The 25,699-nt window shown below is 36.8% G+C and overlaps 3 protein-coding genes and 1 pseudogene across 3 annotated transcripts; 1 reads left to right on the top strand and 3 right to left on the bottom strand.

Annotated features, from left to right (window-relative positions):
• Positions 1 to 1,274: 1,274 nt before the first annotated feature.
• On the bottom strand, positions 1,275 to 3,469 carry LOC147523723 (U-box domain-containing protein 34-like; annotated as a pseudogene).
• LOC147523722 (uncharacterized) lies at positions 3,347 to 6,880 on the bottom strand. Its single transcript, XM_086572169.1, has 2 exons — positions 6,245 to 6,880; positions 3,347 to 3,595 (listed from the first exon to the last, which is right to left on the bottom strand). The coding sequence occupies exons 1-2, from the start codon at positions 6,878 to 6,880 to the stop codon at positions 3,347 to 3,349; spliced, it is 885 nt and encodes a 294-aa protein (XP_086428295.1).
• A 593-nt stretch (positions 6,881 to 7,473) lies between these two features.
• Positions 7,474 to 10,390, bottom strand: LOC147523721 (uncharacterized). The gene is made up of 2 exons (XM_086572158.1): positions 10,291 to 10,390; positions 7,474 to 8,027 (listed from the first exon to the last, which is right to left on the bottom strand). The coding sequence occupies exons 1-2, from the start codon at positions 10,388 to 10,390 to the stop codon at positions 7,474 to 7,476; spliced, it is 654 nt and encodes a 217-aa protein (XP_086428284.1).
• Positions 10,391 to 20,709: 10,319 nt separating this feature from the next.
• Positions 20,710 to 25,586, top strand: LOC147523720 (uncharacterized). The gene is made up of 11 exons (XM_086572148.1): positions 20,710 to 20,817; positions 20,893 to 20,958; positions 21,039 to 21,119; positions 21,201 to 21,257; positions 21,353 to 21,634; positions 21,711 to 22,014; positions 22,110 to 22,214; positions 22,301 to 22,364; positions 22,454 to 22,549; positions 22,635 to 22,733; positions 25,450 to 25,586. The coding sequence occupies exons 1-6, from the start codon at positions 20,710 to 20,712 to the stop codon at positions 21,807 to 21,809; spliced, it is 693 nt and encodes a 230-aa protein (XP_086428274.1). The 3' UTR covers positions 21,810 to 22,014; positions 22,110 to 22,214; positions 22,301 to 22,364; positions 22,454 to 22,549; positions 22,635 to 22,733; positions 25,450 to 25,586.
• Positions 25,587 to 25,699: the final 113 nt, after the last annotated feature.

The raw sequence follows: 25,699 nt of genomic DNA, 5'->3' as shown, positions 1-25,699 counted from the left end.
AATTTCAGGGTGTGCTTCGGAAGATCCCCTAACAATAGTATCCCATCTGATAAGTATAAGATATTCGTGTTGAACGGGGTGGTATGAATCTGTTCTAGTTTGCACACTGAAGTTTTCAATGTGATATACATGTCCTTCGTGAAGAACATTTAAGAATGTGTTCGAATGGTTCTTACTTCTTAGGAACAATGGCTTGAATTTGATTTCCCTGAAAATAATTAAAATCATTTAGGCAATGTCATAATGGGGAGAATTCAATATAACGGAACATAAATGACTTATACAAATTACCTGTTCATCAATCAGGACAACATCAAATCTTTTCTTCTTTTCTTGGGAGTCTTTACTGCCTAAGGTCCATCTTCTCGAGACACGAACTTTAATTTTACACCGATGAGTTCTGTCAGTTAATTCAGACAATCGAACATATTCTGCTGTACCCATTTGTAACGTGTACTTAAAGTGCAATGAATTAGTTGAAAGGAAAAATAAAGCAACAACATGCCAAATTTAAAAGTTGTAACTTAAAAGTGAGGAGATTTAGAAGCCAACTTTTTGGAGTGATTTGGGTACTTGTTGTTCTTGGTGATGATGTATAAGAGAATTGAACAGAAGTAGAAGAAAAGAGGGATTTGAAAATGTAGTTTTTTGAGTATTTATAGTAACTATCATACCTGTTACAGGGTAGTTAGGATTGACAATGTATGAAGTAACTGAATCTGTATTCTAAACGGTGTGTAGGATGTATCTCTTTTCAAATAGATTCAACTGAAACCTAGATTCTTGGCTTTAAGGAAAGTGGTTGTGTAACTGTTTATAAATGAAAAACTTGGCGGTTAAGCCAATTTTTTTTGCAAGTAAAAAACGGAAGAAAAAAAATTAATGTGGGAAAATATTTCTAAGACGTGTAGTAATTCCTAATAAAATTCTTGAATATGATTTCAAAACGTGCCATTCAAAATTAACAATGTTACATAGCGATAATTTTTTTTTCAAAAAGATTTATGATTTTTTTTTTGTTAGGCAAACCTCTGTTGAGCTTTAAAAGCAATGTTAGGGACGATCGTTTATTGTAAAACGGAACTTGAAAAAAAATAACGTCAAGACATTCAAAAGGAGACAACAATAGAACCAAAAAAATTGGGATGGAAGCTTGCAATTCTATGAAGAAAATGAGTGTCAGTTCTATATTACCACCATGTGTAAATGATTTTATTATAGTCATCTCTGTATGAATTCATGTGAAGGAACAAAGGCAAGTGTGTTATGTATGTCTAGAGAGTATATATCAACAATGACGACAACAATATAGTCTTGTCTAGAGAGTATATATCAGACTTGGTTCCTAGCATGCCCGTTTGTTGGTACTCTGGGTCTATGTAACAAAATGTCCCCGCTGCTGATGTCATGTGATATTGAGTAACCATGTTGGCTACCGAGGGTGGGACCAAACGTGCCATCCCAACATCACTGATCTTGGTCACATAGTTGTGATATAGGAGAATATTGCATGGTTTAAGGTCCCGGTGCACCAGGGGCTCTGGTTTTGTTTGGTGAAGGAATAGAAGTCCAGTTGCAATCTCGGCTGCTATCTTGAATCAATCCACCATGGAATCGTAGGTGTCCCTCCCCTCCTAAAGAGCCTTTCTTCTAAGCTACCATTGTCCATGTACTCGTAGACTAAGCATCCGGACTCGGGGACGAAAGCAAAAGAACCATGTTTGGATGTCTAATGCGACTTAACACTTCCACTGCATAGTCATGTTTGTTCATCATGAATACAAAATTTCGTGATAAAGACATAAATGCATAGTTATTTACTTATGCTACCACCACCGCTAGCACTATATATGTTACCTCTTGTTGGAATTGTTTCATCCCTTGTCTGCGCATCCGATCTTAAGACCTTAATGGCAACTGGTGTGTGATCAAGCTCAACTCTATATAAACTGGCCCATATCCACCTTCACCAATCTTTAGAGAATCGAGAAGTTATCGATAGCAATCTCGATCTCTTCTATGTTGTATGTTACTGTTGGCCAAAGCAGTCAAGACATTGGTTTTCGCTTCTGCTTCAATCAGAGCCTTAATCTCGACAACCTTCCTCCTCTTTGTCTCCAGTTCGGCTATCCTTTTTGATGCGGCAGTAGCTTCATTGGCCGCCCGCGTCCTCGCCTTTTGCATCTTGGCAATTGCAAGTGTTGCCTCTTCAGCAAGCTTTGCATCCTCAAACTTGTGAACTTCATTAATTTTCCATTGGTGAAACTCTAAAGCCTGATATCAAACATCACAGATACCAATTTTCTTAGTAACTTGGTTTTGAAGGAAATCAAGAAAGGTTCATGCAAACTTGGCGAGTCAATGGTAGTTAAATGTTGCAACCATTGCTCTTAACTTATATTTGGTACTTGGGTTATAAGCAGGTCCTCAGTTATAAACTGTTGTAGTTCGACAAAATATGATCAGGTGTTCAAACTGAAAAGATCTTACCTTGTGTCTGAGATCGCTTCTTTGCGGTCGTCTTTGTACATGTCCATGGTTTGCTTTAGCTCCATTTTTAGTCTCCTCATCTCAGCCTCTATCTGTTGAAAGAAGGATGTATTTATTACTTATCTTCCTTGAAAGTAATGGACTACCTATCTGACTAAAATCAATAAAGTCGCAAATTTGATGTGACATATGTACATATGAAATCATAACTCATTTTTTGCAATGGATACAGATGAAGTCCTTTCGGCATTAATGGTTCAAATCACGCATAAAAATAAATTAGAGGAAGGCAACGTACAATAAACTATTTAAGATTAAATTCTAACTGAAAGTAAAAGTGAAATTAGGAAATAGGAATCTCACCTCTTCCATTGTGGTTGCAGAGGTAATGGAGAGTATGCAAGGGGAGAGACTAATTAGAGGGAGAAGTAGGGGGTGAGACATTTAAAGTGATAAATCTATTGAGAATTCTCATCGAGTAATGAAGATTTTATCGGTGTGTGACGTGATAACACTGGAGTTGCAAGGGTTCTTTGTTGAGTATTATCTTACTGGCATGGGAGTATACATTCATTAGGAAGGGAGCATATATCATTCTCCCGTGGAAGATATTTGATGTTTCATACTCACCCTTAGATCCATGAAGTTGCTTGCATAATCTTTCACGTTCTGACCATATAGTCCGGCAACTGGCATGGACACCAGAAATGCATGAGCAGCGTGGCCAGTGGTTGTCATGAGCTCGCGACAAAAAAATCATATCACCATGAATTATTCTGTCTATAAAGCAGATGAGGAGCAACTTGTAAGTCTGTAAAGAAGGTTGCAGTCTAAAAAACAGGATACTCAGTAGCACTTAATAAGCATCAGGGAACCGGTGTGTCAGAAGGAATGCAATAAGAAGATAATTGCATGTTGGAACATTAGGGCACAGACCTGCGGCAACCATATACTGAAACCATCTACGAGCTTTACCAGCCTTTCCCCATGAAACTAACGGGAGAGCGTAGACAGGTTCATCTGGAACCAAATTATTTAGTTTCATATCTTTAAAAACAGCTTCTGCTTCAGTGAGATGACCACAATGGGCAAGGACTTCATCACACTAATGTATTTGTTTATGGATATGTCTATGTCCTAAGGGCACTGGTATCATTGCCCTGTCATCGAAACAAATGCACCCTGGATAAAGGCCAGTGTCAAGTAATCTGATAATAACTTTTTTACAATATGAAGCCACAAGCCATAAACCAGAACTGTGTAAATAGATCTTTATATGACTAATGGTATGCGGCACGATCACCTGGTAGTTTATGCATATCGGATAGCTGAGATTGTGTTAGCCTCGAACTAAATACATTCATAATATTGTTGTAGGAGTAGAGTAATGTTTCTTACTTGAGCGATGCCAATGTGTATCGATGCAATGATTCACGTGTTAAGAAGGGTGTTTGTTTTCCATCGGCTTCTTTTGCATCATCATTTAAAGTTGAATAACAATGACGGCAACAGCTAGAATTGAATTTAGTTCAGTCTGAAAACATTGTTCATATCTCAGCTTTTGCACCACCATTGAATCTATTGGCCTCTTTATCGTCACAATCGATTGTTAATGGAACAAAAGGCAGATGCGATGACTTGTATATCTTGAACAAATTGCACGAAGTTTAAAAGTAATATGTAAGCACGTGGAGAATATAAGGAAAATTGGTCATATGATGGGTAAATAGAACTATATACACTTGAATAAAAAAAAAAAAAAAGGCTAGTCCACAGATCGTACGGAAACGCATAAAACAAATTTTTAAAACAAAATATTCTTGTGCAGAGTTAAATTCTTCAATCCTAATCTTATAGACCCATTAACGGGTGCACATCTTGTATATCACATTTACAAACCTGTACTTGCAGAACAACTTCAGTGTCGTGTCTATTGTTTCAGCACCACACAAAAAAAACTTAAATCAACTTTAGTGACAGATAAATTGCTGCACCACCACATGTAGAAGCTGAAATTGGAAAAGGACGAAACGATAGGAAGTAACAGCTTGATAGTCAGCACTTCCTAAGAAAAGTTCGATAATCAGCACTTCCTACGAAAAGTTAGAATGGCTGACATGGTATGTTTAAATTCCAAAATGAAGCTATCAGTACTAAGGATAACTAATAGCATACAACATAAAAATAAATTTATTTCCCCTCCTCCTTTATCTGGGCTTGGGACCAGCAATGCAAAACGCAAAATGCATTGGCGAAGTTAAAAAAAATTTTGGTCAGTCATGGATACCCTCCCTTTAATAGTTGTTATTCTAATTGTTTGAGCGTTTGCTTTGTTTACAATCAGGAATTCATTGAAAAAACTAAAGGCACTTGTGTACTGTACCAACAAAAGGAAACAATCACATAGTAAATATTACACGTTCTAAGGCACGTTCAATTTGCACTCTGACTATTCTTTACTAAAAATCCTAGTGACTACTTGAGCATTGTTGGGTGGTTACAGACATATATAGGTTTTAGGGGGTCTAATAGAAAAATCAGATAGGAAGACAATATTGTGAATTCAATGGATTGCCCAAAAAATTTCCTCATATGATATCTCTAATTCATGAATGTTTATATCTCCGTGGAGAGTTTTTTAAAAAGTAAAGCGTGGGGGAGTGGTGGGGATGACGTATACCTAAATGCAAATATTAACTGTGGGTGGGTATCCCGAACTAACCATATTGTTTATTTTAACTGCAGTAGAAAAGTATTCATCACATTTTATTGTACATACGAAAACCGGGGAGTGAAAATCAAAGGAATAACGATTCATTGCATGATAGCATAATGACACGAAAAGAAGGTCAGTGTAAAGCATCCATAGCATCATCATCATCTGAAAGTAACACGTCCTGATATACAATATTTCTAGTGTAAGTTCCACTACGTTTAGTTAAGGTTCCATTTTTGACTAAAATCTTTATGTTATTTCTTGAGACGCACCTCGACAGTGCAACGTATAGTTGGCCATGAGTGAAAACATGATTAGGAAGGTATATACCAACATCACGAATAGTTTGTCCTTGTGATTTATTAATAGTCAATGCGAAACTAAGCTTAATTGGAAATTGTTTCCTTATAAAAGTAAACGGCATGTGTTCGCTTTTATTTGGCTCGAGAGGTATTCGTGGTATAAACTCTTTTTTACCTATGAACTGGCCAGTGGCAATCTCAGCATATATAGTATTATCATAGAAATGAATACAAATTAATCTAGTACCATTACAGAACCCTATAGTCGGATTAATATTTCTAAGAAGCATGATTGGGCATCCCTTTTTCAGAGTTAATTGATGTGGGGGCAGGCCACCTGGTGCAATAGAATTCAAAAATTCTTGTTGATATAAGTTCCGAAGATCAGGTGGAACAATATAATATCAAATGAGTAGTAGGTTTTTTCTTGTCCTGGGAACATGTCTATAATCTGATTATTGAGTTTATCGACAACATCATTCCTCGGTGTTAAAATAGCCCTATCAATAATGTAATTACTATTACATCCATTAAGACTTAGTGAAGGATAAACAAAATCTATTAGATCATTTATTGACGAATCACTTGTCCAGGGCAATACAATATCATCAGGTAATCTAATCATTCTATCATCATCAATATAAGGCTCGTCACCATTTCCAACACGTAATAGAAAATCAGCAAATCATGGATCAATTCGTGCACGCATATTTTGTGTTAGAGAAATTATTTTTACCTTGTTCCAGAACCATGACCTAACAACAGATGCGTCAATCTCTTGAGCCCATGTAGAACGCGGAACAACAGGAAGTGTTTGACGAAAATCACCTCCAAGAACAAAAAAACTTCCACCAAAAGGGAGGTCAGAGTCAGTGATATCTTTTAAGGTTCTATCAAGAGCTTCAAAAGCGTGTTTATGAGCCATTGTTGCGTCATCCCATATAAGTATATCTGCACAACACAAAAGCTTGGCAAGTGCAAATCGCTTACCAATGTTACACGTCGAGAGGTAATCTATATTTATTGGAATGGCGAACCTCGAATGTGCAGTTCTACCCCCAGGTAATGCAATGGCTGCTATCCCTGATGTGGCTGTCGCTATCGCAATATGATTATCATTCCTTAAAGATGCAAGAAGTGCTCTATATAAGAATGTCTTCCCCGTACCTCCTGGTCCATCAATGAAAAAAATAGAATGTTTTTTTTCTTTAACAAATGAAAGTATTTCATCAAAAGCCTGTTTTTGTTCAACATTCAAGTTTTGAATCGCCATAAGGTCCCCTTTTGGAATTTGCAAAGATCTCTCTTCAACAATAAGCCTTGTTAAATCAATATCCTCGTCAATGCCCCCCAATAATTTCGGGTAAATCATAATCAGTAATTTTCTTTTGTTTCTCAGCTAAAATATCATCAAGTTCCTTCAGAAGACGATTAATAAATAGTTGGGTATTTCTATTTCTATCATTTGTCGAAGCATAGTCCTCAATCATAAATGGGTAGAATTCATTCCAAAGTTGTCTTACTCCACTTGGTTGACAATAAATTTAAATGGTAGCAAACAATCGTCTTAAAGAAAAGGCATATGTGTAGTTGCAGCCTCGCTTAAACAACTTTTAATGCTATCATCATCTTCAAGTAAGCCCCTTTTTCTAACTTATTCCTTAAAAGTGCCTACATGCTCACCATTGACTGTTAGCAAATCGTTAAAAGAAGTAGGACCTCTGACATGTAACAATAACAGGCGTAAGTAATAGCGTTCTCCTTCCATAGGAGAAATTGTTGCAATTCTTCCGATCGTTCTGCGATTGCGACTTCTACGGAACCATTCCCTACGAGTTGAATCCCAAGAAAAGTATTCTGGAAACTCCAAATATAGATAATGGCGTGCTTCCTCATTAATAAGATTTGTTTTGAAAAATTCTGTGAGCATGGTTTTCAGACGGTGTTCATCATCTAATATATCCTCTATAAGTTCACCACTATAGTAGTAACTTGTTGTCTATTAGGTAGATGTATTTGCAAGGCTATAACAGAAGGAAACATGCCATTTAAAGGGAACTTATATAATCGCCAAAAAGCTTCAGGTGGGCAAATCCATCTTGCATTAACAAATTGTGTTATCTCATCATCACTACCAGATGGTTTACTACTAACTCCAAATGACACCCGATCAGGTCCTTTATAAACATATTTATACAAATATTTAACAGAAGTTATGCTGGAACAAATCTCCACATTGATATGGCAATTATATTTTAAGAGAAGATAAGGATTGTATGGAACAACATTACGATTGTTTAATGTGTATTTTCCAACACTTATTTGCCTTCCATTATCACGTCTCATATATGTAGCATATGAATCAGTACCATGTGAAGTTGAGTGTGAAAATGACTTAGGAAATGCACTTTTACATCTACCATTTTTCATACAAACTGCATTCCTATTAACAGTTCCACATGCGTTATGTATCATATGTTTTGTAACAGCAGCATACAAATCAGGATCCGTATCAGGATCTGGAATTTCAGTAGAAATAATCTTATCGATATCTTCAAGATTATTTATTTTATCATCTTCATGGAGAATGATGAGAAAATGAGCATGTGGAAGGCCTCTTTTTTGAAATTCTATAACATGAACTTGTGCAATCACTCTACCTAATATATGTCTGTTAAATAAATCATGTTTAAGTTCCCCTAAAATAGAATGGAATGTTCTGGTGGCCACATCTGGTCTCTATCTTGTGTACGTAGGTCAAGGTCTAATTCTCGTGTTATTGCATGCCAAGATGAGTTACATGTGACAGTTCACTACTAAAAAAATGACATATTATAACACTTGTTTTTTATCTATCTTGACGGCTTTGTTAAAAACCGTCAAGATAGGTGTTTTAGTAATATTTTTATGACGGCTATTGCAACATTATGTCGTGTATGACACAAGCATCACGAAATTATAATAAATTTATGACGACTATCGCAACATTATGTCGTGTATGACACAAGCATCAAGAAAATATAATAAATTCATGACGGCTGTTGCAACATTATGTCGTGTATGGCACAAGCGTCAAGAAAATATAATAATTTTATGACGGCTGTTGTAATATTATGTCGTGTATGACACAAGTGTCAAGAAAATATAATAGTATTTCTTACAACAGTCAAATTAGCAATAGAATAAACCACAAGCGTCAATAAAATATAATAATTTTATGACGGCTGTTGTAATATTATGTCGTGTATGACACAAGTGTCAAGAAAATATAATATTATTTCTTACAACAGTCAAATTAGCAATAGAATAAACCGTCAACCTTCTCATAGTTTTTTGGGCACTAGATTTGTTCCATTTTCCTTTCAATTAAACCGTCAACAACTTAACCGAAAAAAAGAATACCAAAATCAATGAACTCGTTAGTAAGAATTGAACCTTCTTAAACCGTCAATATACTCCTCACTTATGGAAACAGCTTTAATTTATCAAAAAAAAAACTTATCGAATCAAAAAAAAATCTTATCGAAACAGCAATAATGAGAAATTCCCCTCGCGATGAAAATTTTCCCGCTCACCCCAATTACTTTTCCCTCTCGCCGGATATTAAGGGATTGATGTTAGGGTTACCCCTATATATCCTTCTTCCCCTTCCAGTGCAAACCCTAACAATTACGCCCTTTTTTTTTTCTTCATCTCATTGGTCTCTTGCACACTCACTTCTTCACTGCTGCGCTTAAACTTGTTTGAGCTAGAAGGGATCAGTCTGATTACTACTACAACAAAGGTTTCTGAAATCTAAAAGTAAGTATTTTTTTTGTTTATCTCTTTTTTCTTGTTTAAATTGTTTGTAGAAATATTTGTTATTGCATTTGAATTTTTTGTTTTCAATGAGAACCTCGGTCGAGGCTATTAACACTTGTTATTTCAACACGACCATGAGCACTTATTTTTGTAATTTCATCCCACCTCTTTTCCGATCATAATTCAAACAATGACTCATGGCCGTTGTTTATGCATGTTCTGGTGTTACTGGTTGTTGTTTATTGTGACAATACATTTTTTTTTTGCTTCTTTGTTTACTTCTTTGTTTTTCCATTTCATATTGAAAATTTCAACAAAATTGATCCCAGTATCCAGTTTTAGGTACAGCGAAGCTCCCAATAGAACTAAGATAGAAGAAAACCCACCTTTCCTTATTGGACTCCTTCCTTTACCAATGACACAAGGCACTAAAAGTACTTCTATATTTATTTTGTATGGCATTAGGTATTTCTTGGTCAAGCACCTGAAAGTAATGTTAATTATTAGTATATGTCAAAGTACTCTACAAGGAAAAAATAAAACATACAAGAAATGTGAAGTATTCAATCGACAAAGAAGCCTGTTTGCCTAATAGGTATATTTGCTATTATATATGTTAGATTGTCATATGCATGGTGACCAGAAAGTAGGTAATCTAGGTAAGATTCATGCATTAATTGTTGCTTCACGCATGAACTAGGAACCAGTAAACTGTGAGTATTATTACAAGTGTTGTTTTACTCTGCATGCATACATGAATAATTACCCTACAAATTGACATATTATATGAAACGTTGTAGATAATTTTTTTTAGAGTATGTAAATATAGAAAATGGCCATGTGTGTGCCACATGTCAATACAGTTACAACCAATGTTTGTGATTCTCTACCTTCCAAACAGCACTTGGTAACACTAGCTAGGAAACAAAGAAGAATGTTGTGATGATGATTTAATGACAGATTGGTTTTTAAAGTAATAACCATAGTTTGTGATTTTCCTTGCTGCTCTATAACACGAGTTAGCTAAAAGTTGATACAAGAGCCATTCAACAAGCTTTAGAAGAACAATAGATAACACCATGTTTGTATGAACCGAGAGAGTACAAATGAAGTGTTGTGTGTGAAGATGAATAGATAGTGGTGATGTTAAGAAGATATATATAGAGTACTGTACATGATGGTCTTTAGTGTGAGTGCTTTAACGTTTTGTTGTGTGTACATGCGTGTGTGTGTCCTACTTTGTGTGTGTCGTGCTGTATTGAACAAAGAACTTAACATAAAGCTTAACAACTGAAATGAATTCTAAATTACTAACTTTAACATATAAAAGGTAAACAAAGCGCCACCGCTTATTAAAAAGTGAAAAAAGAAAAGATAAAACCATTAAAGTAGCCAAGGAAATCTTGGTACACCACCTACCCTTAGTCTTTACCAAAGTATACAACAACCAAAACCTACTCAAGTAACAAATAATATACTAATTAATGGATTTTGCATGTATACAACATCCTATTTTGACTAAGGACATTACCAGCTAGGCTTGGAAACAATAAAGTCATTCTCTTGCATAAAATATTTCATGAAAAGAAAGCAGTTTAATAAAACCACATTCAACAATTTGTTGGGTTACGTTTCTTCCCTCTGAGACTCACCAAGCCAAAAGTGCGTATTGCTCAACTACAAGCCAAAGTAGCAATTCTTTAGACAAATTTAATAAACCGAAATTCTAACCTTGATATATGAATACTATTCCAGCTCTAGTAAAACAGTAAGAAATCTGCACTTCTACTTCTCATATTCACATCTAATTTTTCAGCATAACACCCATATCTACTATAATTATTAGACCAACCGCAAACTACACGAAAATAGTAATTCCAAGAATTAGTAGTGAGCTTTCCATCTAAGGAAAACTTCCTTGAACCCCAACAAAGCCACATGTACAAACCAAATTCATCTAAGGTATTTCCTTTATATACTTTTGCATTTTTTATTTATTTATATTTTTAGCAAAATTGAGTGCTCTGTTTGGATGTCTTCAGGAACTTCTTGCCACGCACATACTTATTAGATACTAAATGGACAAATTGTGGATGTCCAAGGATAGGTTGTCAGATGAATATATTCAAGGGGTTGCAAATTTTCTTTTATTTGCAAACCCCACAGAGAATTAGGAGACTTGTATGAGATGTCCATGTGAGCACTGTGTCAATCTTTGCGAGTTAAGTCAAAAGGTGGTTAGAAATCACCTTTTCCATCACGGGATTGATAAGCAATACACAAGATGGGTATTTCATGGGGAGAAAATTCTTAGTGCAACTCCTTGTTTTGATAGACAGGATGCCTTCCTTCACGGGATGGAAACTCCAGACAATGTAGCGAGCACAAAAAACTTGCTACAAAGCGGACTTGAACAATATCCGGGGGATCCTGGAGAGTTTGGAAAACTGCTCAATGATGCTGAGAAACCATTATATGAAGGGTGTTCCAAGTATACCAAGTTATCAATGGTGGTGAAATTGTACAATCTAAAAGCGAAGGGTGGGTGGTCTGATAAGTCTTTTTCTGAGTTATTGAAATTGTTTGGAGACGGGCTTCCTGAAGGTAATTTACTACCCTCTTCAATGGGGAAGGTGAAAAAGATGTTGTCCGTTTATGGAATGAAGTATGAAAAGATACATGCATGTCCTAATGATTGCATACTATATAGAGGTGATGCTAATAAGGACCGCACTACATGTCCTACTTGTGGAGTGTCAAGGTTTAAAGAGAATAAGAATATGGTGAGACAAGCAAAGGTGTGCTTATAAAAGTTATGTGGTACTTTCCACCCATCCCGAGGTTCAGAAAGATGTTTGGTCTGTAAAACTGCCGAGGATTTGACATGGCATGCCAATGAAAGAGAAGTTGATGACAAACCGTCACCAGTGATTCCCGGCATGGAAGTCTGTAGATGCTATGTGGCCAGAGTTTGCAGCAGATTCGAGGAATCTTCGTCTAGCCCTTTCTACAGATGGATTCAACCCACATGGTTCTTTGAGCAGTAAGTACAGTTGTTGGCCTGTTATGTTGATCACTTACAACCTTCCACCTTGGTTGTGCGTGAAAAGAAAGTTCATGATGTTAACTATGTTAATATCAGGCCCACGACAACCGAGAAAACGATATAGATGTGTACTTGCAGCCTTTGATTGATGACTTAAAAGTTTATGGAATCTGGGGTTGATGTTTATGATGCTTACCGACAAGAAACCTTCACATTGAGATCTGTGTTATTATGGACAATAAATGATTTCCCCGCGTTTGGTAATCTATCTGGTTGTTGTGTTAAAGGGTATTATGCTTGTCCTGTATGTGGTGAAAAAACACGTTCGTTTAGATTAAAGCATTCTTGTAAAAATGTATACATGGCCACCAGAAGATTCCTCCCAAAGAACCACCCATTTAGAAAACAAAGGAAGGTGTTTTATGGCAAGCAAGAGTTTGAGTTACAGCCAGAAGTGTTGGATGGTGATAAAGTAAAAGCAAAGGTTAGCATGATCAAAGTCTCTTGGGGGAAAAAAGTGAAGAACACAGGTTTGAGCAAATCAGTAATGCCAAAAGGGGGGAAAAAGGTCACAGGAGGAAAATCAGTAAAGCGAGTGGGTAAAAGGAAGCGACAAGGTGTAGGAGGACAAGCAAAGAGGTCAACCACACCAAGGTCAAAACAGGTTGATGATGGAGTCGACGAAGTTGTTAAGAAATGTTGGAAGAAGAAGTCAATGTTTTTTTAATTGGACTACTGGGAGTTTTTGCTTGTCAGACACATTTTGGATGTCATGCACATTGAGAAGAATGTGTGTGACAGCATTATTGGTACATTGCTTAACATTCCCTCGAAAACAAAGGACACTGTTAATGGTCGTATGGACCTTCAGGACATGGGAAAGGATGAACTAGCACCAAAGATTGGTAAAACTAGGACATTCTTACCCCCAGCTTGTTACACATTGTCTAGAGCTGAAAAACATAGGGTTTGCCAAACATTGCATGAGATGAAAGTCCCAGAAGGATACTCTTCTAATTTCAAGACACATGTTTCAATGGAAGACTTGAAGTTACAAGGGCTGAAGTCACATGATTGCCATGTTTTGATGCAGCAATTGCTTCCAGTGGCAATACGGTCTGTCTTGCCGAAACATGTGAGGTATACAATTATTAGACTGTGCTTCTTCTTTAATGCACTTTGTGCGAAAGTAATAGATGTGATGCAGTTGAGTAAAATTCAAAGGGATGTCGTCGTCACACTATGTTTGTTGGAGAAATACTTTCCACCGTCGTTCTTTGACATCATGGTTCATCTCACTGTCCATCTCGTTAGAGAGGTTAAACTTTGTGGTCCAGCTTTCTTCCGATGGATGTACCCATTTGAGAGGTAAAAAAACTTTATCCCACTTTTTTGTCTTTATAATGTATGAAAAATGGAGAATCATCCTATCTTTTTGTCTTATAATGTCTTAGGTATGAGTGTGTTGAAGGGTTATGTACGAAATCGCAATCGTCCAGAAGGTTGCATGGCTGAAAATTATATTGCAGAGGAAGCAATTGAGTTTTGTAGTGAATTCTTATCTGATTTGGACCCAATTGGAGTTCCTGCCAACTCTAAAATCACACCTGATGATATGCTTCTGGAAGGAATCACTCCAGTGGGGGGTGTTGCCACTGCAGTTGATGGTACTGCCTTAGAGCAAGCACATCTTTATGTCTTGCGAAACACAAGAGTTGTTGAACCTTACATTGGGTAAATTTCTTTAAGTGTTTCCTTGTTGATTATTCCATTAGCTTAGAAATTCTATAACTAATTCATTCTAAAACTTAATAGGGAGCACATGGAGTACCTAAAGAAAAAACACCCCCGTTCCTCAAAGAAACCAACTTGGTTACAAGAAGAACACATCCGTACTTTTAGTGATTGGCTGAAAGGAAGGGTAAGATAAACTATTGTTAAGTAATAATTTTGTGTACGCCTTGGTTACTAACTTTAAACATAATATAGGTTTCGTAAGAAATGAAGCATTCGAATAACAAAATCTCAAGTGTGTTAACTTGGATAGCTCGGGGACCTCGAATGCATGCATTGAAATATGAGAGTTATGTCATCAATGGTTATCGGTTTTCTACAAAGGTCGTGATGCTTCACGAAAGTGAATCAAAATAGTGGTGTAAGCTTGGTGGCAGGAGCAATGCAAGTTGCAAGTGCAAAGGACAAAAATCCGGACTTTTCCAACATGTCCTTCTATGGTATTGTCGTTGAAATATGGCTTCTTGATTATTTTAGTTTCACATTCCGGTGTTCAAGTGTGATTGGGTTGGCGATGGGAATGGCATAAAGACCGATGATCCGGGTTTCACACTAGTGGATCTTGGTAGAGTTGGGCATAAATCTGATCCCTTTATCTTAGCCTCTCAAGCCAAGCAAGTCTTTTATGTTCCCGATCAACTTGATCCTAAATGGTCGATTGCTCTAACAGCTCCTAAAAGATGTTATAATGTTAGCGATATTGGTAATGACGTGTTTGATGGGGATATTGGAGATAGGGTTCAACCTTAAGTTGTGCCAAGTGTTGATTCATTTGATGTGAATGATGAATCTCAACCAATTTTCTCACGTAAAGACTGTGAGGGAATATGGGTCGAGAATGATTCTTCTAAAACCTAGTGTTTGTTTTTCCTCTTTATTGCAATTTTTTGGTTGTAAGACTTTTATTAAGTGTTTTTAATAATTTCAAGTGATTGATTTTTTTTTTTTTAAAAGTGGTTAGTCCATCTTGTATTTATTCATTTTAATCGTCTATTTACTATTGCATTCAGTTTACTACTCTATATAATATGGTTTGAATGTAGATAATATGGTTTGAATGTGGATAATATGGTTTATCTTACGCATTACTAATTACTACCATATGTTATTCATAGTTCAATGATGGATCCGAAGAGGTTGTCCATTCAGAAGGCGAAGAAGAACTAAGTGACACTTTGAAGCACTAAGTGAGAGAGGTGCGACCATAATGCATGCCTTGTCTCGTAAGTGGGATGGCATAATAATTATTGTTGAATTTAATGGAAAAGGTAAGCCTATAGGTCAAAAGGTGCGCAACCAGCTTTACGGTTGGGAAGGTGCTCTTCTTGAGAGCCCTAATTCCTTTAAGTGCTTTTCAAACATGGAAAAAAGCACCTAAGGAGCTTCTAAATCTTTTGTGGGTCGGCATTCTGGTAAATATATCTTGTATAGTTCATTTTTTTTGGTTTGTTTCTTATCATGCTTGTATCTTGATTTTTTTTTGTTTGTTCATTACTCAGATTAGATTCAATATAGATGTTAAGTATAGGAAGGCAGTTTTGAAATCAATTGGAGTTAGTTGGAGGACCTTCAAGAATATGCTTTACGAAGAAGTTTATCTTCCCTTTTAAAGATGATCAAGATGCATTTACAAATCCACCTAAAAATATAAGATAAGGAAACCCGTGGCATGCATTTGTGAAATCGAGATTAGCGGGGAGAGTTTCGGGTATATCATAAATTTTATTAGAATAGAATTTTCAGTAAATTGGTTGTGTTTATTCATGCGTACTTGTGAAATATATATACTAAGAATGCATGTAAACCATTTTGAAAGGAGAGAAGCAAATTACAATCAGCCGAAGGAAAATGAATAAGTATAACCACCGAATCGGGGAGGCTTGGATATCTTTGGCCTAGAAGATAAATTGGTAAGTACTTGCACAAATATTTTAAATATCAATTTATATATTGAACGTAACATATACTCTACAAATAATTGGACTTCCTATTTATATGTTTTATAATAGAAAGAAGAGTTGGGAGAATCTTTTGATGAGGATGATAGAGCTAATTTGTGGCTTTTAGCTCGTCAAGACAAGAATGGTGGATATTATGATGATGATACGAGGGAAGTGGCAGAAAAAATTGTAAGTTGTTTATATCCTTTTATAGATATTTGAGTATATGTACTTATGTGTAATGTGTAGTAATATTATTAGATATAGCAAACATGTAGTAGGTTGTGTGCTGCTATAGCAAACAAAGAGTTTTCTGCTAGCCCCTTTAGGAAGTAAAGTTTTTCCAGACGAAGCCCTCCACCAGCCCCACTTGACCATCTGCCACTACTACAAAAAAGGACATAGATAGCATCCCAAAAACGCTATGAAATTTATTGGATAGCACTTACAAAACGCTATTAAACACGATGCTATCCTTTTATTGATAGCGTTGTTTCCAAAAAGTACATCATGTACCGGTTTGATAAGATCGTAGTCTCCCAACGCCCTTTAACAACTAACTCATGTAGAGCCGCCCAATTCAATAACTTGCATTGTCATCTAGGTGCCTATATTTCCAAAAACAAAAGAAGAAAAAAATTTAGTATGTGACGAGTAGTCTTAGGCACACATTATACATTGCACCATGACACACTAATATATCTTAACTCAATAAAATATCATGCCAGACCAAGTAACCGGCCTACAAGTTACCCCTGCTTGTAAAAGAAATATTTTACTTGTTGAAGAGTAGTTTGTATCCCCTGATCACCACTGCCTATGCCTTGACCCTAACACCGTGCGAGAAAATGATTTCATGTCTAGCTTGTCTATCCTTCTAGCCATAGCCTTGTTCTATTAAATTCAATCTACAAAATAGAAAAACAAAACAAAAGTAGATAGGTTCAATAAATCGTAAAGCGACAAAATCCAATATAGTAAAAATGCAAACCTCAACTTCTTAAAAAATTTGCGCAATGTACAGCCAACAAGGAAAAGATATCTAATCAGCTCGAGTAATTAGCGAGATAGCTGGATAGTTCTAGTTGAAGTTGTTTTATGCAGAAGGGCGGTACTTCAAGAATGGGGGTAGCATGAGCTTTATTTGAGTAGTGAGTACTAATTTTAATGCATTTCTTTCAAACTTAACCTTTTATCTACCCAATTAAATTTTAAAATGCAAAAGAAACCCTTACCTCTTTGCAAAGCGGTTGTCGACCTAGGATGTGCATGACAAAATGGTTTGGGGAAATCTTGTCCTCGGCTTCAAATCCGGACTCAGCGAGTAGATGTGTCACCTCCTTTCATTTGTTCCAACAGTAGGAATGATACCAAAAAAAAATAGAAAGCTATTACAAAACAATGTATTGAAGATGAGTTCAAAAATGTATACCGAGTATTGATAAATTTAAAGGTCTTACGCCTTTGTGATGTGGCTTACTATAAGCAATTATCGTCACGATCATTGATCAGCGATAACAAACCATCACCCCACCCATCCATTCACACCGACTTCAATTCAACTTAGCTTAATTATCTTACGGTACACTACCACTACATTCTTCATACCACAAAACTTCACATTAGTCCAACCTTACTATCATACTTCATTCAAAATAAAGTATCTATTTCAATAATCATCATTTTAAATCCCAAATCAGTACCTACACTAGCTAAAACTAGGGAAACTAACAAACCACGCCACAAAAAATAAGTAACCAAACCACTCTAAACTTAAAACAACAAATGTACCTTCAAAGTACATGAAGACACCATCGATGTAGTGGCAACGCTGCGATGCTTTTAGTCCAACGGGATCGGCACCATTCAAAGAAACATTTGTGAAAAAAAAAAAAAAATGTCGTCAATACCGGTCAAACATACTAATTATATTGACGATCAACTTACTATATTGACATCAGCCTTAACTATAACTCTGGAAGTTACCTCATTTACAATAAAAAGAAAAAGAAAAAACCAAACTTAAACATTTTCTATGAGACACAGTTCTCATTATATACCTCGTGAACATAGTCTGCCCATATATCATGAAACAAGGATAATCAAAGAATAATCGTATACCTCTAAAGATATACACCAATCAAATCCTGGCACGTTCGCGATAATATAATAGTCCATGGTTTGGACTAAAATATGTATGTACCAGGGTTTTCAGTAAATTAAAACAAAAAGCAAATCAATGTAAAAAAACTTTGAAACCCTATACCTGGCAGTAACCAACAAAGGGATTATGCCGCGCATAAGGTGTAAGTAAACACCCTCAAGACATTCCTACCGTCCTCGTCGAGGGGTAGGATGGCGAGGAAAGTTCGAGGCAAATCCTACAAACTATAAGCTTTCAACTAAGCCAATACTAACCATGTTACTCGTCTGTAAACATACCAACAATTAAGTAGAAGATTTTTAAGAAAATGAATACCTAAACAAAAGTCGAAAAAGCTAGCTAGCATGAAAGCTTATTCTTAAGGACTTTGAATTGTTAGTTAATAGAGTGAGTGACAAAGTGCAGAGCTGGAAAACCAGAGTTCTTTCCCAGGCTGGTCGAACGCCCGGACGGTGGAAGAGCCAGGGGAGGCCGGGTCATTTGACGGAAATGGAAGGCTTTTTCCGAGCGGCTCATGAATTCTTGGAAAAAGAGGGAGTGATCCAATGGATCAATGAATAGATAGAGCAGGCAATCAATCACCTTTTGTGGGCTACCTTTTTCCCTCATCCTGAATGAACTTGGCCGATTGAAATTGATCCGCCCTTTCACTTTCTCATTCGAGCGCATTTTTCACCAAGCCAAGCTTAATTGGATTTGGTTGTACCCATTTCATTCCTGCTTCAGTCCATCAATGCAGGAAGCAAGTCAATAGTCAAAGTTGCGACACATTTCCAAATCATTTGAATGTCGGGGTTTTTCCCCTTTGGAAAGAGAATAAGTCGATCCAATAAGATAAGAGACGACTTACATGCATCAACCTGCTGCTTTTATTTCTTCCTTTTCTATTAAATGCTTTAAACGGTTCAAATACCCACGGAACATTTCTATTGAATAAATAACTGAATCCTTCTTATCATAAGGGTTATAACAAGCAAGGCCAGATAAGAATGTCTTTGATGGTAGCTTTCTTCCTACTGGTAGTTTTAGATCAAGATAGAACATATAATAAGAAATAAGATCTCGCGTATGCGAAGAATACAACACAAGTCCCACAAGATCAGGGTGAATCCGAAATAAATTTTAGAGATGGTGGTGACTGTTTTTCGGAGAGGGGTTTTTTTTGGGGAAAGAAAGAAAATAGAAATAAAGAAGCCGCCTCTTTCATTTTCATTTCGGGGAATTTCAGTTGAGGTGGCCTTGGTGGGCTTAAATTTTTGGTGCTGAAGCCCAACAAAGGCTTGCCGTTTATAGCAGTACGCAACAAACGCAATGAATTTGATCACATTTTCTGTCCAAACGCAATACTTAGTGTACCAGTTACAAACCGTAGGATACTTAGTCCATGAGCTCCCTTCCCTTGATTTTTCGAGCTCGACATCTATGTTTCTTTTTGGGAGACTCCCATCCAGTTTCGATCTTGATTTTTACGTGTCCTTGATTTTCTCGGTCTTGATTTCTGTGTCCTTGTTTTCTAATCTTTTTGTTTTCGATGGTCAAATGGTCAAATGTTGTTTTGGGAACTTCGTCAAATGGTCGTCCTATCAAACACATAGCATTAATACTCTTTCTTTTCCCAAAGATGCAGAGCTATTTAGGGAGTTCAAGTACAATACTCCAAAGGTCCCACGACCTTTAAGGTTATTTCAAAGATAAAGCAAGTATCAACGGTAAAGATATTGACTTAGTCTCCTTCTAAAAGTTAAAGCGGTGGGGCATGTTCAAAACAACAAACAAGAAACCTCGCAAGTATATCCAATCAAGTAATCCCCAGCCTATTACAATATATGATCACCAAAAAAGTCATACAGAAAAAAATTTGCAAATTCTAAAGTTGTCGCCACCACAAACCACAGGCAATCCTAACAAGTTCTACCACTTGCCTCAAGCCATGTTTGTAATGTTGTTTGATAGCCAATCCAGGCCCTCATAAAGGCCTTTTCCAGAGGTTGCACAAGTACTCTGATTAATGGCTTATCTAACGATGATATATATTGGACTGCTAGAGTATAAGACCCCCTTAAGTTTCTTTTATGTTCCGATTGTCACTTTAATTAAGTAAAAGTTCAACTGACGTGCAGGACCAACTAAAAAAAGAAGAGGCTAATGGGAAATTAGTAACCCAAGGAAGCGACGATGTTCTTGCGAAGGCACTAGGGACTCCAGAACATTGTGGAAGGGTAAGAGCAGGAGGTAAGTATGTCACTCCAACAACTTACTTCAATATCGAAGAAGGGTCGAAGGCACATAGAGCGAGAGATGGAATCCGGGATGCGTAAGAAAGAAGATGAGAACAAGGTTAAAGGAAAGAGTGAGACAGTTTAGAGGCATTAGGTATTATACAAGGAATTACCACCAACGTGCCAAAACTAGAGAAAGTTGCTTCCAACAGTTCTAAAAATGAGGGAAGAAAGCGAATGTCAAGCCCATTGGGTGACCAACTATCTAATGGTGCTAACAACAAGACAAATTATGAATGTCTTAACATTGAACTTGAAGCAAATGTGAGAAAGAAGTGCAAACAGGTAAATTTTTATGCTTGTGATTATATAATGCAAACAGGTAATTATATTTAATAACTCAAACTATCCAATGCGTAGATAAAGAGCAGTGCTAAATCAAAAAGTGACGAGGCAATCTCAAAACCTAAATATGGAAAGGAGCAGGTATATGTTACTTAATGTTTAAACCGTAAATGTTATTTTATGTATATAATTGTTCAATTTTACTTTTATTTTTTTGTTAGGCTATGGGCTTGAAAAACAAGAGTGTTGCTAAAACCAAATGCAAAGTGGCGGTCGTGAAACCTACTCTAGGAAATGAGCAGGTACTTGTTATTTTAGTGTAAACTACAATAAATAGTTGTACTATCAATATTAGTGTATGATTTTCATTGTGTGTTTATTAGGCTATGGGCTCAAAATGTGATGTGGCAATCCCAAAACCTAAATCAGGAAATGTGACGGTAAATGTTGTGTAATTTCTATAGTGAGTTATCATGGTATTCTAGGATATTTGAACTTATCATTATTGTTATATTTGTCATTGATATTAAAAAAGTGTAAGCTGGCTTTGGAGTCAAAAGACAATGTTGTTGCTGATGCTAGTCTCATTGAGGGGTTAGGACTAGACGAGAAGATCCATAACGTTACATTGGGGGAAGGATATGTACGTGTTCATATTATACGTGCAATTTTAGCAACTGCCATTTTGCCAAGACCAATTCTTGATGATGATGTTACCACTGTCGGAGGAGCGGTTGGTTACATTGTGGCTTGGCCTCGTGAATTTGTGCTACTTTGCGATAATGCAATATCAAAACCTAAGTCGGGAAATGAGCAGGTACTTGATGTTAACATGTTTACTAAAGGTTATACACTCACCATATTATTAAAAACATTATTATTATGCTTGTTAGGCTATTCGCTCGAAGGACAATAACAAGGTTCTTGAAGCCAAAAAGGACATGCCAATCTCTAAGTCTAAATCAGGAAATACGAAGGTAAACTCTGTGTAATGTCCATAATTAGTGACTATAGTACCCTATTGTCTCCAAACTTACTATTATCGCTATGTTTGTCGTAGTTTCCAATGTGGTTTGGATTTTGCTATCCCGCTGATTTCAGCCGTTATGCTGATAAGAATGAGATGAGCCGTTTTGTCTTGAATAGATTACAGGCAAGACAAAGAGACCAAGTTATTTTCCTTCCTTACAACCCAGGGTAAACATGTTGGCTATGTTAATTAAGATCTGTTGGATCTCATTAATTTTGTTTTATATTATTTTGTGATGCTATTGTTCTATATATGATTTTAGGAATCATTGGGTCTTGGTAATGATTGACGTAAGTGCAAAAGAAGTATATTATCTTGATTCAATTGGACGTGAACCGAATATAAACCTAAAAGTGATGGTGAACACGTGAGTTGATTTTTACTTTTACTTTTAATTTTTGTATGATACGTACATATGCCTACATCTTTTAACATATTGAAATTCTTCTTTAGTGGGATCAAAACACTAGCATTGGGTGAAGGAAAGAGAGTGGAACCAAAATGGCAGCGTGTCCAGGTAAATAAGCATTACTTGAATATACAATGTAAATTATAGTCCATTATCGATTGAATGTTGATCAACAATTTTTTGATGTTGGTGTGTAGTGCCCTAAACAACCAGGAGATTTTGAATGTGGATATTACGTCATGCGGTTCATGAGACACTTTATGAAGAACCCTAATCAATCACTTAAAACAAAGGTTAATAGTTGTTATTTCTCATACTAATTGCAAGTATATAAAAAAAAAGAAGAGATGATTGTAATTTCTTTGTTGACTTATGTAGCTAATGGAGTTGGCTAACACTAGGACATATGCAAGCGCGGACCTTATTGAAATTCGTCTGGAGTTTATCGAGTACATCGATAAATTTATCTCGGCATAGGTATGTGCGCCATTTATATATCTTTTATGTTTGGCTTAGGTTATTAGGCTTAGTTTCTTTATTATAAGGATAAGCACGGTTATTCTTTGTTTGTCCCAACATCGGCCGAGGTAGGCTACTAACTTGCTCGTTAGAAGTAGTTAATGAACGGAAATAATGCCATTTGATGTCTATAAGTGAAGATTGGATGGATACCTGCTCCTTCAATATAGGCAGAGCCAGCCTGCACTCCTTCAATACTGACTCAAGACGATTCATCCTTCATTACCATTCTTCTAATCCTTACATTCATCCTTACATTCATGCTAGTGGAAGTGTATCTAATTTTTTTTGGCTTCACCGACCAACATTCATCCTTACATTACCATTCTTCTAATCCGATTTTGGTGGTATTTTGGCAATTCTGCAGCCATGGATGTCTTTTTCAGCCTCAAAACAACTTTGGTTGGGTTCTCTAGGTTCGATGTGTCTGAAACCGGAGTTAGGTTTCAAGTTGAGAAATTTGGTCCAATAGAACAATTCATGTTCTTTCCTATCAAAGGATTTGCTTTGGTTGAGTACATGAACATTATGGATCTTTGTTAAAAGCTCGTGAATATATCGCGGGGATCTTCTCCTTGGGGTGCCCGTCGCAAGTTAAGTTTTTAGATGTAGGGTTGGGGAGTAGAGGATCTATTAATGGTGTGGCAGTTGGTTCCGGTTGCCATGTCTATGTTGGAAATGTCTCAAGCCAATGGATAAAAGATGAGATCTTGCATGAAGTGACGAAGTCGGTTTCGAGGACACATGGTTTCGATCTTACCGGTGAAAAATCGTTGTCGATGGAGTTTGAGGCGACCGAAGAAGCTGCCATTGTTATGGAGCGTCCCGAGGAAGCAGAACGCAAGGAAAATGGGAATTATATATCATTAACTAGAAGCTTGAGTTCTAGTGATGGTACATCAGATGTTTCAAGGTGTCATATGGATGGTGCAAGATTTAATCGTACTCCTGTTGGTACTGAAACTCAGTTAACATGCCTACTAGTCTTACAGGATCACCTCGTGTTCCAACTGAGCTCGATCCTCAGTTATCTTCATATGTTTTATCTTTATCTTCAAAATACAACATATCAAGAAACTGTCATGCAATTATCTCAAGGGATGAAATCAGAATGCCAACCAACACTCTCTGGATAAATTTACCACATATTAGCTCTACCTTCCTCACTGATGATGAGCTAATGGTCGCCCGATCATCTTTGTGGGAAATGTTGGATCTGCTGTCAAACTGACAAGGGAAAATATGCAGATGAGTTCCTGCTGGTATGTTGAATCTGCTATCAAACTGACAAGGGAAAATATGCAGATGAGTTCCTGCTGGTATGTTGAATTTAACAGTGTAGATGCAGCAATGACGGCTATGAAGAATCTTCGTCCTTACATTACCATTCTTCTAATCCTTACATTCATCCTTACCCTTGACCCTGATGATTTACACCCTGATGATTTAAATGCAGTACAGGAGCACTCCGTCAGGCCCATCAGACCATGGCAGAAGTGTTTCCCAACCAAGTTCCCTTTGTACTGCCTGATGATTCACCATCCTCCGCGAATCGAGACTGAACCGCACACTCTCGAGATGACACATCCCCATGCGTGCGCCCCTTGACCCTAATGATTTTACTGAAGGATGCTTTGGGTGCGTCATCGCCCCCAGCTTTACCCTTTATTAGTAGAAATGGGGCATACTCTGATGAATCTAATCACTTTATAAGCAAAAAGGGATTGAAGCAGCTCAATGAGTTGTTTGGATCAGGAGCAGGAAGGGTTAGAAAAGGCCTCCATTTTCATGATGATGACGGAATGGACTCCGAGAGCCAGAATCTCAAGGCAAAAGTAGCTGCAGAGTCGGTAAGAGCAGTAAATGCTGAGACTGAAGTTCAGACCCTAAAGGATGCCCTTGCAAAATTAGAAGCAGAAAAGGAAGTTGGCCTCCTTCAATAAGGCCATTTGATGTCTATAAGTGAAGATTGGATGGATGCCCGCTCCTTGGGTATGCTTTCAAAAGGGTTGTTTTCATGCGTGCTGGTGTTCGTGGTCTGTTGGTTTTTCTATTCTCGTGGGGGAGCATCTACAAGTTGAGAGTGTGCTTGGGCAAGTGGGCTAACCAGAACTACTAGTAACGGGATTTGCCTGCAATAGGAGTAAGGGGAATGGAACTCTTGTTTAAGAACTTTAGCTACGGACTTAGGTTAGCTAGCTCAGCTTCTCCTATGGCTATTTGGATTAAGGAAGTAGGGTAATGCGCAGACAAAGAAGGCCTAATCTAATAATGGTGAGTCGAATCGCACGCAGCCGCGTTCCAAGGCTTTTATGCCACCTAAAGGCCTAAGATAGGAGAATGAGGTTCATGTTTAAGTATCCTCCGGGTTTTGCCTATATTCTTTGCTTTAGCGATTGAGTTCCCCTTTTCGGGTGGTAGCGCCTATACATTTTAGTGCTTCGGCTAGTTAGTACATATCAGATATATCCTACAGTGGTGTACGTTATTTGGGGCTTAACCAATATGATTCTCTGTCATAGTTGATTGTATCTCTTTCGTTTAGTAGTTATTGACTTAGTGTGTTAACACATTGTTTGTGTATTTTTTAATCTTGTGTAGAAGTTGTTATATGATTATATTTTTAGTTTACTTATTAAACAAACTAACACATTCTTCTTCATATTGTTTTTAGGTTATAAGTGAGATAACACGGTAGCTCAATTCAGTTTGTTTGAGATGGATCGGTTGATTAGCAATTTGTTGGATGGGTTATGTAAATTGTATTGTTGTTGGATTATGAGACTTGATTTTGAATCAAGTGCTTAAGTTATTTAATTTTTTTTTCTCCGTGAATAAATCATGTAATATGAACAAGTTCTTGGAATGATTTATGTTAGTAATAAAAGTATGATTCTTGTTTTCGTAATGGACTCAAATTTGTC

The sequence above is a fragment of the Coptis chinensis genome, chromosome 1 (assembly GCF_015680905.1).
Source record: "Coptis chinensis isolate HL-2020 chromosome 1, ASM1568090v1, whole genome shotgun sequence".
Taxonomy (NCBI): domain Eukaryota; kingdom Viridiplantae; phylum Streptophyta; class Magnoliopsida; order Ranunculales; family Ranunculaceae; genus Coptis; species Coptis chinensis.
This window is presented reverse-complemented; position numbering and strand designations above follow the sequence as displayed.

Bases quoted from the DNA above. Each gene is read 5' to 3' on its own strand.
- LOC147523722 (XM_086572169.1), bottom strand. From the start codon at position 6,880: ATGATTTACCCGAAATTATTGGGGGGCATTGACGAGGATATTGATTTA. The intron at 3,596-6,244 runs GTAAAAATAATT...CAAATACATTAG, and splicing joins GGTCATGGTTCTGGAACAAG to TGTGATGAAGTCCTTGCCCA.
- LOC147523721 (XM_086572158.1), bottom strand. From the start codon at position 10,390: ATGGTGTTATCTATTGTTCTTCTAAAGCTTGTTGAATGGCTCTTGTAT. The intron at 8,028-10,290 runs GTTATTACTTTA...CTGAAATTCCAG, and splicing joins AAGGAAAATCACAAACTATG to ATCCTGATACGGATCCTGAT.
- LOC147523720 (XM_086572148.1), top strand. From the start codon at position 20,710: ATGTCAAGCCCATTGGGTGACCAACTATCTAATGGTGCTAACAACAAG. The intron at 20,959-21,038 runs GTATATGTTACT...TTTTTTTGTTAG, and splicing joins CTAAATATGGAAAGGAGCAG to GCTATGGGCTTGAAAAACAA. The intron at 21,120-21,200 runs GTACTTGTTATT...TGTGTTTATTAG, and splicing joins CTACTCTAGGAAATGAGCAG to GCTATGGGCTCAAAATGTGA.